The 12,838-nt window shown below is 57.5% G+C and overlaps 1 protein-coding gene across 1 annotated transcript; it reads right to left on the reverse strand.

Moving 5' to 3' along the window:
- Positions 1-2,166: 2,166 nt before the first annotated feature.
- Positions 2,167-10,222, reverse strand: LOC140000175 (maestro heat-like repeat-containing protein family member 7). Its single transcript, XM_072029956.1, has 16 exons — positions 9,826-10,222; positions 9,142-9,212; positions 8,871-8,999; positions 8,650-8,729; positions 8,367-8,490; positions 7,996-8,085; positions 7,805-7,909; positions 5,982-6,131; positions 5,606-5,760; positions 5,106-5,244; positions 4,700-4,831; positions 4,345-4,521; positions 3,758-3,988; positions 3,308-3,410; positions 3,055-3,114; positions 2,167-2,395 (listed from the first exon to the last, which is right to left on the reverse strand). The coding sequence occupies exons 1-16, from the start codon at positions 10,130-10,132 to the stop codon at positions 2,268-2,270; spliced, it is 2,181 nt and encodes a 726-aa protein (XP_071886057.1). The 5' UTR covers positions 10,133-10,222; the 3' UTR covers positions 2,167-2,267.
- Positions 10,223-12,838: the final 2,616 nt, after the last annotated feature.

Consider the following 12,838-nt stretch of genomic DNA (forward strand, 5'->3'; position numbering starts at 1 on the left):
AATTTGGGCCCGTCGCTACAAGAAGGACATTGAGGTGCTAGAGAGAGTCCAGAGAAGGGCGACGAAGCTGGTGAGGGGCCTGGAGAACAAGTCCTACGAGGAGCGGCTGAGGGAGCTGGGCTTGTTCAGCCTGGAGAAGAGGAGGCTCAGGGGCGACCTTATCGCTCTTTACAGATACCTTAAAGGAGGCTGTAGTGAGGTGGGGGTTGGCCTGTTCTCCCACGTGCCTGATGACAGGATGAGGAGGAATGGGCTAAAGTTGCGCCAGGGGAGTTTTAGGTTAGATGTTAGGAAGAACTTCTGTACCGAAAGGGTTGTTAGGCACTGGAACAGGCTGCCCAGGGAAGTGGTGGAGTCACCATCCCTGGAAGTCTTTAAAAGACGTTTAGATGTAGAGCTTAGGGATATGGTTTAGTGGGGACTGTTGGCATTAGGTCAGAGGTTGGACTCGATGATCTTGAGGTCTCTTCCAACCTAGAAATTCTGTGATTCTGTGATTCTGTGACTTATTGGCTCAGCTCTGGTCAGCAGAGGGGCCCTTAGCAAACATGGGGCAGCTTCCAGATCCTTCTCACAAAAGCCACTCCTATGGCCCCGTGCTACCAAAACCTTGCCAGGTAAAACCACTACAGGGAGGCGCATCTCATCTGGTGGTAGCAGGCCAGTGTCACATAGACCCTCCCATGATCAGCAAGCCCAAAGTTCTACCAGTTGCACCAGTCCCGAAGCTACAAGTTAATGTGGAGTCTGCTTGTCAGCATCGATCCCCCCTATCGGAAGGACAGAGGCAAACACAACCTGTGCCCCTGATCCTTTAAGTAGTCGCCCCAAAGCCCTAAAGCCCCTTTTTTTACTAGGCATTAGTAACAAAAACTTGAACAAGGTGGAGATAAATTAACTTGGCTACAGCATTAAAGATGAGCTTTGCGCAGTGGTCAATTGCTGGCTGGCTTGAGGCGCGTGGCTGAGGGTCTCTAATGAATTGTATGACTGATTCAGGCGCGTGGACAGCGCAAGTGGTTACGGGGAAAGTATATGTAGCAGAGAAAAATGGCAATAAAGGCCTTCTGCTCAAGAGGCATCGGGAGACCGTGTCTTTCATCCCTTCAGGTCTGCCCCCTTCCAACTCAGGATATTCTATGATTCCAAGTGTGGAACCCAGCATTTGGCCTTGAATGCCACGCAGCTGGATGCGGCCCGTTGATCCAGCCTGTCCAGATCCCCTTGCCCAGCTTGGTGTCGCCCACGAACTTACAGCGCCCAGTGGGGCCCACCCAGCCCAGGCACGTGTCACATGGGACCTCCCTTGGTGACCTCCCTTGGTGACACCCCAGGGCTCCGCCTTATATGACTGCAGCTGTGGCTCGGACCCTCAGCGTCGGTGCACGGCAGTGACGGACAGGGCAGGAGCACTGGGCCTTCGAGGAGTCCCCGAGCATAGCCCACGCCTGCCCGAAGGAGCCTCCGTTTTCTATTTGAGAACTCTCCCACTCCAGAGGCTCCTTCTGAATCTGATGAGGAGGGAGGCATGCTCCCCAGGCAGCCCAGGCTGGCCTGGCAGGAGACCTGGTCTTCTGAGGGCAGCAACCGGCCAGCAGAGGACAGCTTGCTGGCAGAGGACAGCACCCCGGTAGAGGACATTTTGCCGGCAGAGGACAGAAGCCCAGCAGAGGACAGCTTGCTGTCAAAGGGCAGCAGCCCGGTAGAGGACAGGAGACCAGCAGAGGACAGCTTAGTGGTAGAGAACAGAGGTTTGACAGAGGACAGCAAGAAGGAGTTGCAGTTGCTGGATCCCAGTGAGTCGTGACTCCTCTCTGTACCCCTCCCTGCCACTGTAGGGGTGGACAAAAACACCACCTGAACTCCCACTCCATCCACTACCCGTCCCAGTCCCCTAAAGTCCCGCTTGATAGTCTTCAGGCTTCTATCTTCAGTATTATCACTGCCGGCCTGGACTATCAAAAGACGATAGTAATCAGAGGGGAAAACCCGGTTGGGAAGCTTTCTGGCAACGTCCATGACCCTAGCCCCAGGGAGGCAGCAGACTTCCCTACGGGTAGGGTCAGGCTAACAAATAGGGCCCTCTGTTCCCCTCACAAGGAAGTTGCCTTCTCAGGGGAACAGAGGGAACTTCTCAGGGTCCTTGGTGGCCTCCAAGTTAGCTCAGCGTCATGGCACCGAGTCACTGTGAAGGAGCTGCTGGAATAACGAGACAACAACCTAGTTCTATTAAAATATATATTGCTCTTTTGAGGACTGCTGCGGGGCTAGCGGCACCACAGCAGTGGAAATCTCCGTCCTGACATTGCCTTATGCCCTGACGTCAGGATCAGGGTGGTTTGAACTGCCAGGGAACGGACCATGGGTTCCGGGTCTTTATATGAAGGCTGGAGGACTGCAAAAGAAAGAAGAGCAGAGATGAAAACCCACTCCTTGCAGAGATCCCCAGGCATCCCCTGCAGACCATGCCAGCCCCACTCGACTCTTCCCCAGGCCAGGAGGAGCAGGAGGGACAAAGGAATCCATTGAAAGCTGCTGCTCAGCAATGTCCCAAATGCAGCCACCAGTCCTTCCCCACCTGCGCACCACAGGTCAAGTGGGGCACCTTCACAAGCTGGTTCCCTCACCACCTGCCTCCATCCCTTGGGAGGATTCACACACTCCAGGAATCTCCTGGACTCTTTCCTCTCGCTATTGTGCTTCCCCATGAGAGCAAGGGCTAGCGATCGTGACCCTGCTCCTAGCTGCTTGTAGGCTGTCTCATCTCCCTCTTCGTCCTGGTTGCGTGCTCTACAACAGGCTCCCACCTTCTGTCAGCCTTACTGCCCTTTCCCCTGACTCTTCCTCAGGGACACTCAACCCTTTCAGCGGCACTGCCCAGCTCCAGGCTGGGAGGCCATTCCCTGACACCACAGGCTACCCCGTCTCCTCTCCCTCGTTCCTATGGCTGCAATGCTCCTCCGCCCCGAAGCATTTCCCTGGAGCAGGGCAAGGCACGGGGGCCTCTGCCGCTGTCCCCCCAGCCCTAGCACACCCCCCACTGCCCTCACTCACCGCTGAGGATTTCATTCAGCTTCTCCTCGCTCTGGTCCTTGCAGTAGCGCGCAGCAAGACCTAGACACAGAGACCCCATCAGAGCCCCGCTCCCCAGCACGCTCCCAGCAGCACAGCCCCTGGCCTGGCCAGCCAGGCTGTGCCCCCTCCTGCACCCTGGAGCAAGGGCCCAGTCGGGGGGCTCTGGGGGCAACAGGGCAGTGCCTGGGGCTGCCAAAGGCTGCCCCAAGAGGGACCCAGGGGCTGGGCTCACCAATGAATCTGACGGCCTCAAGTCGCAAGTCGGTCTGAGTGTCCTGCAGGTAGGGCTGGCTCTGCTGCAGGTATTCTTCTACTCTGCCTCTGTCCTGCTGCAGCTGGAGAGAGAGAGAACGCAGGGTCACGGGGCTTGCACACCCTCTCCAGGGTCTCCTCCAGCATCCTGGGGGCAGGGAGGGCAGAGGGGCCTGCAGAAGAGCCCCCTGGGGCTCTGTGCTGGCAGGAAGGGAGCGAGGATGCGGCTGCAGGCAGCGGGCTCTGGCCGGGCGCGTTTGCCCAGCTGGGGCAAACCAAGTTGAGACCCTCTGTCCCCTCCTCTTGGCAGGGCTGCGAGCCTTTCCCAGCGCGTTATGGGAGGCTGTGGTGGGGGGCAGCGTGCACTGGGTTCAGTGGCCAAGGCAAGGCCACGGGACAGCCACCATCGGAGGCAGCTCATGCTGCCGGCCAGAGATCCCCCAGAGCAACCCTGTGGCATCAGCACACCCTTGCCCACATAACTGCTCAGCTCTGAGATCTGTACCTTTGCTACGCTCTCACTCTGGTCTCTCATGTGAAAGTAGAGTGGGAGAAGGCTCCTGTGAACTGTCCTCTTCATTTCCTTCTTCCTTTGCCGCAGCACAGCCTCCACCACAGCTTGGAAGAGGCAGATGGAGTGCTCCCGCACCTGGCTGGACGCCTGGCAGGGAGGAGGACAGGAGGAATTTCAGCATTAGCGTGGCCGATGTGAAGGGAGCTCCCAGCACTGTGAGATGCTTCAGCGCTGGATCCTTCCCAGAGGAGCTGCTCAGGGGCAGCTGCAAGGCCTGGTGCCCGTGAAGGGCAACGCAATCGGTTGCCATCGCAGGCTGCCCGCCAGCCACCCCACTTTCGCCACCAGCCGCACCAGCCATGCCCAAGCAGAGCTCCCCAGCGCCTGGGCTGACGAGGAGACTGGGAAGGCCCTGCCTGAGTGCTGCCCACAGGGCCGGGCTGAAGGGCAGCCCTCGTTACAGGGGGCCCAGCTGAGGGCTCGGGCTCCCGCAGCACACTTACGTGGTCAAAGAATGGCAGGAGCTTCTCAGCCAGCTGCAGAGCCAGGCCACTGTCCTTCCACCTCTCCACATGAGCCATCACGTTTCTCAGCACAAGCAGGGCCTTCAGCACCATGTCTGTGTTGGTGTCCTGCAGGGCCTCCAGGATGTCTGGCAGCAAGACCTGAATTTTCCTTGCCTGTAGGAAAGACACCATTTCCCTTCCGTGAGGCAGTGAGAGACCACCCTGGGCAAAGGGCTCTGGTTCCTGAGCACCAGCCTCCTGCCTTGCTTCGTGGCAGTGGGGAGGGACGGGAGGGCAGAAGAGCAAAGCCCCAGGCTGCCAACATGGCTTTGCTTGACGATGGCCCGCTCACCTTCTCAGGGCTCTCTGACACGGTGCAGAGCCCTTTCAGAACCATCAAGCGCATCTCTGGGCTTGGGTGCCTCAGGTAGCTCTGGAGGTGCACTGGGTTACCAAACTCATAACTGTGATTCTGGGCCAGCATCTGCAAGAAAGAGCAGTGAGAGCCTGGCAGGGCCTGCAGGGCTCCCTGCAGCCTCTTCTTCTCCCACCTTTGGGCAGGGATGGGGCAGCGCCAGCTGGCACCAAAGAGGCACCAGGCGCGGGGAGCTACGGGGGCTTGCCGGCCCCAGGGACCATGTGTCCGTACGTCCTGCGGGAGCTGGCAGTTTGGGGGTAGATGGGCACAGGGCTGTGCCTGTGTGCCTGAAGGGGCACACGTAGCCCTGCTGGGAGCAAGGTTTCATCTGGGAACTCACAGCCAAGCGACGGATGCAGTTCTCTTCGGTGACTGCGGTGCACCAGTAGCGCAGCGGCAAGTCTTCCATCATGATGTTTAAAACCTTCTCCAAGGTCTTCGGCATGGCCAGGATCACCTCCCACATGGCCAGGTCAGTGCTGCAAGCCCAGAATCCTCTGTCAGTGAGGCTGCCTCAGCTGCAGGGCCACAAACTGGGCCAGCCCCAGAGGACCCAGGCTGTCCTGCAGCCCCTGTGACCTGGGGAGCACTGAGGGCCCAGCCTGGGCAGGCAGGAGGGGGCTGAGCTGGTGTTCCCTGGGGGCAGGGGGACTCTAGGCTGCCTTGGACAGCTGGGCTGCTGCAGCCCTGGCTGGCCCAGTAGGGCTGGAACACATTGGTGGGAAGGAGGGCTGTGCTCCTTGGGGATGTCCTGCTCTTTGCCATTGGTGTGGCAAGCAGAGAGTCTCCAGGTGCATCTCCCGACGCGGAACAAGCCCTCAAGGATGTTAAGGCCAGGACCTGTCACGTGGTGGAGAGAACTGCAGCAGATTCTTGACTTCTTCCCTGGACATCACTTTGGTCATCTGGAGAAGCAGGGAGTCCAGGCACTGCCGCGCCGATGCCGTGTGGATGCTGCCCAGGTTTCTCCTGATGCACTCCACGATCGTTGGCACCTTGGGGGACAAAGTGGGAATGGTGTTGCCAGCAGACCGCAGCCATTGCCACAGCTGCCACTCAAACTTTGGCCCCTTCCATTGCTCTCTGCTGGCTTCAGGTGGCTTCTGGAGCCCAAGAGACCCCGATGTACGAGGGAGGCAGGGAGGGAGGCAGGGAAGGAGAGAGGAACCACGCCTGGAAGAGCTCAAGGGCAGGGCCATGGCCACAGGCCACTTACATCTGTCAGCCAGTAGAAAGGGTCCTCCAAGGCTGCGTCCAGCACGCTGCAGGCCCCCTGCTTGTCATGGATGCTGGAGTCTTGTAAAGCTTCAAGGGCTGTGAGGACAATGTCCAGCCTCTCAGCAGGGAAGAGATGTCCTCCAAACCCCTGTGGGAAGAAGGAGGAGCGAAGACATGCCTCACTGAGTGTCCCAAGGGTGCTGCTTAGCTGAGCAGCAAGGGCAGCTCTGGAGAGAGGGCCCTTGGGGGAAGGGGTGAGGATGGGGCATATGGTGCCAGAGTGCTGGCCCTGCAGGTAACCAGGGCTTGCTGGTGGCCAGGAGGGCTGGAGCTGCTGCCGGGACACAGGGGAGCAGCCTTCGCATAGCCCCAGCCTGGGGACAAGAGGAACCCTCTCAGCAGGGCGAGTGAGGCCGTGCCAGCCCCACCGGTTCTGGACCCCTTTGCTCACACGAGATGCCTGCTGATGCTGCGGACAAGATCCCCAGCAAGGCCAGAGCTCATTACCTTGGCAATTTCACACGGAGTTGATGTTGTAGAAAACGGGTATGCTGTGTCCTCCAAATTCTTGTGTCTCTCTGCATAATTTTCCATGTCCTCTGTCAGTGAGTATGCTAAACAGGGGGAAACAGCGAAGAGTCAGTAGGGAAGAGCATCTTTGCCAACAAGCTTGCCAAATGGTGAAAAGCACTTTCACTAGGAATGGCTGAGGAGGGAGGCTCAGACCCACGGCGAGGAGAGTGGTGGGCAGGGATGTAAAGCACAAGGTGAGGAGTGCTGGGAGCAAGAGGGACCTCAGGGATGATGCAGAAGGAGGAGAAGCAATGGCGTTGGGTGCCGTGGGGGTAGCAGCGTGTCACAGACCCCCTTCTGCTCGGGGTCAGGATGTGCAGGAAGCCCCCTGACACCTGCCTTTAAGACGGCAGGGAGCAAACAGTCAGGGAGCATTCTGGAGGGCGTCACCATCCCTGGTGATGCACGGCTGGCTCTGCTGTTCACTCCTCGGGGAAGATGCGGTTTGGGAAGTGCTCATCGATTGATGGCTTAGACTGGGGGACACCACAAAACAGCGTGGTAGGTGATCTGGGGAGGGTTGGGAAGGACAGCAGCAGAGAACTGCTCCTGGACGGCAGGTGAGCGTCTAGCTTCTGCGGAAAACGATAGCCAGAATGCTGCGGGAAGCTGCTGTGAGGAGCAGAGGAGGCCAGGGAACCTGGCAGAATTCCGTGGGCAGCCTCCACCAAGCACAAAAACAATCCTTCACAATACTCACAGAATCACAGAATTTCTAGGTTGGAAGAGACCTCAAGATCATCGAGTCCAACCTCTAACCTAACACTAACAGTCCCCACTAAACTCGGGGAAAACAAGTAGACAAATCAGTAGATGTTTGTTTGCAGACGGACGCTGCCCACCACACCTTCTTACCTCTTCCTTTTCTGATGATTTTGTATATGTGAGAAAGAGTTTCTAAAGCTGTGAATCTGATGGAATCTTTGTCACCGGTGAAAATGAAGAGGATGCCCAGCAGCTGTCCCAGGATGGGGATGTAGAGCTCTGTGGGCTCATCATCGCTATAGTTTTCAAAGTTCTCTAAGATCTGTTTGAGGAAGGGAGGAGAGACAAAGGGCTTAGTGGAGGCAGAGCCAGTCCCTGAGAGAGCACGGCCTGGGAAGGGAAGAGCAGGGGCGAAGGAGGGACGAAGACCCTCGATTCACGGTTCTGAGGCACTCACGTGCATCGAGGCTTGCCTCACAGGCACCCCTGAGTGGCAGGATGCTCTGGGATGCAGGAAAGGGTGGAGGGTTCCTTGTGCCTTACCTCGGCCTCAAAATACAAGAGGATGAAATCACCCAGCCTCTCAATCATCCTCACAGCTCTCTCACGCACAGCTGGGTTTTTGGAGTGGGCAAAGTCCAGCAGCGCCTACGAGGAGAGAAGTTGCTGGGTTGACAGTGGTCTGCAAATGAGACCTGAGAGGATTCTTTGGAAATTCTTTGCAAATGCCAAACCTTCAACATATTCTCCAACTCTGTGCTGAAACTGGCGATGGGGAAGTTGCGTACGAAGGCCGCCAGCATGGTGTCCATGGCTTTCATAGTCTGCAGGAAGGACAGAAGAGCATCGAATTATTTCTGTGGCCCTCCTCACCCCCAGGAGCTGGCTCTGAGCCCCTCTGGAGTTCAGGGGTGGCTTTGGGGCTAAAAAGCTGCTGTGTGCAGACCTCCTGCAGCACAAGATCAGGTCGGGGAAGGGGAAAGGGTGAGGCTGGGAAAGCAAATCTGGGCCCCGGCCCTGCACTGGTCTCTGGTTGTGTCAGCACGGGGAAGCAAGGCAGCAGCTCAGCAGGACTGGGGGTGCTGGTACCTCACCCAGCACATACCTCAGTGAAGAGTGCTCTTTCTGTCTCTGGCACATCTGACTCGGGAGGCAGAAAGAAGATGCTCTTGCAGCACACACGCAGGAGTCTCTCCGTTTTGCCATGCAGTACTATTGGCACGGTCTTGCTGAAGAAAAGAGAGAGAGGAGCCTGTTGGACGCAGTGCCTCGAGGCTTATGAAGGAGGACACGGACCTCCCTTGGCCAGGCATCCCTGGGAGGGACGGGCAGCCTCCCTGCCAGCTTCAGGGCCACCAGGACATTGCCACCAGGGGCTGGGCACGCACCTGAGGAGGGCGACAGTCTCCATGGCCTTCTGCCGGAATGCTGTGCGCAAGCTGTCCACGGGCTCCTTTTCCAGCAGCGCCTGCAGAGCACAAGCAGGATGAGACCTTGGAGCCGCCGACACCCAGCAGCAGCAGAGCCAGCGCTGCCCCAGCCCTCGCCTCCCAGGGGGCTGGTGCCGGGGGGCCTTGCCCCTTCCCCAACCCGCTGCGCATCCTCTCACCATGATGTTCTCCACCAGCTTATGTTTGCTGCAGAAGCCATTCAAGTTCATCGGCACACCCTTCTCGGTGACACATCTGCACAGATCGCAGATTTTGCTGAGGAACAGCATCTTCTGCTCCTCGTCGTCCTGGCAGCCACAAAGACACCAACAGAGCATTAGGGGGACACCCACGGCCAGCAGGACCAAAGCCTTGAGGGGTCTGGGGCTGTGTGGGACCCCTGGAGGGCAGCGCCAGGAGCACAGCTGTGATGCAAGCGGCTGCCATTACCTTTTCTGTGCCTCTGACATACGCCCTGATGAATTCCACGGCCTTGTCTCTGCACAGTTTCCATGCCTTATCTGGAAAGGAGGAAAGCAAAGAGTGCTGCAGAGAAGGGCTGAATGCAGGGGTGAGGAGAGGAAGGGCCCCAGCCCCAGAAGGACGTGGGGAGGCCGCGGGGATGCCCAGAGGCTGCAGCAGCTCCACTGGGAAGAGAGGCTGAGGGAGCTGGGCTTGTGGAGCCTGGAGAAGGCTGCGGGGGGACCTCGCTGCGGCCTCCCCGTGCCCAAAGGGGCCTCCAGGAAAGCTGGGGGGGGATCTTCATCATGGACTGCAGCGACAGGACAAGGGGTGACGGCCTTAACCTCAAAGAGGGCAGGTTTCTTTCGGACAGGCAGGGATTTCTCTCCTTCACGCCCAGGGCAGTGAGGCCTTGGCGCAGGCTGCGGTGCCCCCTCCCTGGCACTGCCCACGGCCAGGCTGGGTGGGCTTTGGGCAGCCTGGGCTGGGGGGAAGCATCGTGATCGCCGAGGTCCCCCCCAGCCCAAAGCGTCCTGGGATTCTGTGGTGCTGCGGAGGAAGCTCGGCCCCGTCAGCCCAAGCACCGCTTTACCCAGGGAAGGAGTCCTGGTGTCAGGCAGGGGTCTCTGTGTCCCCAACCCTCCCCACCCCATCCCGAAGACCCTGACTCACTGGGATCCAGCCACTGTACGTCGTCCTGGCTCTCCTCTACCTGGCTGCTGCCCGCTGCCTGAGCAATGGCCTCTGCCGGGCTGCAGTCCTCTTCCGGCAAAAAGGCCTCGACTGGGGTTCTTTCCACTGCCAGCAAGCTGTCCTCTGCTGGCCGGTTGCTGCCCCTAGAAGACCAGGTCTCCTGCCAGGCCAGCCTGGGCTGCCTGGGGGGCATGCCTCCCTCCTCATCCCCTTCAGAAGCAGCCTCTGGAGTGGGAGAGTTCCCAAATAGAAACCGGCGGCTCCTCCGGGCGGGCGGTTGCGGCATTGTGGGACGTGGGCTATGCTCGGGGACTCCTCGAAGGCCCAGTGCTCCTGCCCTGTCCGTCACTGCCGTGCACCGACACTGAGGGTCCGAGCCACAGCTGCAGTCATATAAGGCGGAGCCCTGGGGTGTCACCAAGTGACGTCACAATGGGTGCCACTGTGACACGCGCCTGGGCTGGGTGGGCACCCATTGTGACGTCACTTGGTGACACCCCAGGGTGCTGCCTGATGCGAGCGCAGCCGTGGCTCGGACCCTCAGGCCCTGCTTCCCAGGACGTGGCTGAACACCGCTCGTTGATGGGAAGTAGAGAATAATTTTTTTTCCCTCTCTCCGTGCTCCCGCGCGGACTGATTGTTTCTTTTGTTTCGTTTTTTTTTTTCCTCCCCATTCCCTTTCCATTTAATTAAACCTTTCTCATCTCAAACCTCGAGTTCTCTGTGTTGTATTTTCTCCCCCTTCCTCTTTGAGGAGAGGGGGAGTGAGAGAGCGGTTGTGGTGGAGCTCGGCTGCCCACCTGAGTAAAACCACCACACTTTGTCCCAGCAGCTGCGGTGCCTTGTGAGGGGCTGGGGCTGGGGTGGCCGTGCCCAGAGCCCTGCAGCAGCCTGTGGAGGGCATTGCCCTGGGGCCAGCCCAGCCTGGGCTGCTGGGCTGGGCTGGGCTGGAGAGAGGGCAGGGTGGTGGGGAGAGGTGGGCAGGGGCCGGGCTGGGCTGGGCAGTGCCCGGCAGAGCACTTTGTTGACTTTGATGACTTTCACCTATTTCTTTGAGGACTGTAGACACCCGTCTCTGTTCACCACCTTGCTCTCATCCCAGCATTTCCATCATTTCACCAGTGTCTCATCAACCCTCCCCAGCTGCTCCTTCTCACACAAAGCCATGCTCTGATCACAGACGCTCTTTGGGTGACCTCTGGCAACGCAGCACAACACTCTGAGGGACAGTTCTTCCTCCTCGTGGCCAGCACCAACATTCCAAAGTGCACTTTGTGGCAGTTTTTTCTCTCCTACTCTTTTCTACTACAAAAGAAAGCTCCATCAGGGTGGAACCCCCTCCTAAAGTAGGCATCCCAATCCATCAGGCTCCTTGCGGCCTGTCAGCCAACCAGACAGAAGTCACTGCACCAGCATCTTCCAAGCCATGGGCCTGCTGCTGTCCAGTCATGGACTCAAGCAGAAGGGACAGGACAACCCATATGTGGGCCTTCTTTCTGCATGGGTCCTCCTGGGTATGTAGGCAGAGGGGATCCCACAGTCAGCATGCCAGCCAGGTGCCTTTTGTTGGCCTACCAGGGCCACTGGCAGATGTCAGCCGAAAAGTACCGATCCCAGCTCTAAGTCAAGGGTGACCTGCCACCTACAGACAGAAGTGACCTCTCAGTCCCTTTCTGTGACATGATCCTGCTGCTTCCCTATCAACTGCAGAGACAGAAGTGACCCCACAGTGACCAGCACAGTCACACTCCCCTGCTGGTGCAGGAGATCCTGAGGCAGAGCTGAGCTCATCAGAGCATCCTCCTCCGTCTCCCCCTTGTGACCTACTAGCTGATCAGATCCATGGCCCTTCGCATTCATCTTTGAATGCCATGTGACTGCCCAGTAAGATCACGATCCCTGCCCTGCCCAAAAGGGCAAAGCACCTAAAGGTTAGGAAAAGGGTTAAAAGTGAGAAGGTTAATGTACGGGAATAGGGGCTTTCAGTGTTAGGTGTTCGTGTATGGGATTAAGGTTTCCCTTTCTAGGTTAGAGATTAATCAAATGTGTAGCTGGAGGGTAGGGTATTCTTCTTAGGATGTGTTCTGCTTAGGGTATGTGAAAGGTCTTTGGTTGAGGGTTTTTTTTAGGTCTGCAAGGGCTAAATAGAACATTTTAATGATCGCGTTAAGGGCAGGGATCAGGGTGAGCAAGACAGTAAAGGTAGGGGAAAGGGGCTATGGGCTGACTTTTTGCTTCGAGGGATATTGCGGTCAAATATTAGAGCAGAGTATTCCTGTCAGTGTGTGGAGGAGCCTTTAGTTTTATGGAATTCAGGTTACTGGCTAAAATACGGTAATGGCCTCACGTGACTGCTTTAAGTCAGCTTTAAAGTGAGATGAAAACTACCTGATCATTCTTACATCTTCAAAACCATTAGCTTCTGCTGTCCAAGCTCCTCTTCCCTCCCCAAAATCTCACATCTCTCCTGTCTAGGCTTATCCTGAATTCACTGTATCAGTCATCTTCTTAGAGGCAGCTTTCTGATGACTTTCATGAACACAGAGTATCTGTCTTACCTCTGCTGGCTACTCTGTTCCTGAGAATGAAGCAGCTTCTAAGCCAGCATGGAGAAGGACACAAAGGGTCTGTAGGAGCACCTTGCACAATGTGCCCAGCAGTTCTGCACCACCACAAAAGCGCACATCCTGCCTACAAGTTTTGGTTCCAGAATGGCTCCTATGGATCCAGGGTAACTTCCCAGGCCCTTATGTATGCTTCAGTTTCCCCCAGGCATCTTGAAGGCAGTAGCTGCCTCTGTGTAGAAAACTGAAAGCAGCCCTGAAGGATGACTTTAGGCAAAAGCTGACACTTCTGACATAACCCCTATCCAAGACCTCTTCCTTTATGGGGCCTACCCAGTACTTAGGAAGAGTGGAACTCACAACCTGTATGCATAGCAGGTGCCTTCTTCTGGTCTATCACTGACACTGGCAGATGTGAGCCTAAAGGC

The sequence above is a fragment of the Anas platyrhynchos genome, chromosome 33 (genome assembly GCF_047663525.1).
Source record: "Anas platyrhynchos isolate ZD024472 breed Pekin duck chromosome 33, IASCAAS_PekinDuck_T2T, whole genome shotgun sequence".
In the NCBI taxonomy this organism is placed as follows: Eukaryota; Metazoa; Chordata; class Aves; order Anseriformes; family Anatidae; genus Anas; species Anas platyrhynchos.

Coding starts and splice junctions, on each gene's coding strand:
- LOC140000175 (XM_072029956.1), bottom strand. CDS start 10,132: ATGCCGCAACCGCCCGCCCGGAGGAGCCGCCGGTTTCTATTTGGGAAC. Junction 9,000..9,141: donor ATGTCAGAGGCACAGAAAAG/GTAATGGCAGCC, acceptor TGTGGCTGCCAG/GACGACGAGGAGCAGAAGAT. Junction 4,522..4,699: donor TGTCAGAGAGCCCTGAGAAG/GTGAGCGGGCCA, acceptor TCTTTCCTACAG/GCAAGGAAAATTCAGGTCTT.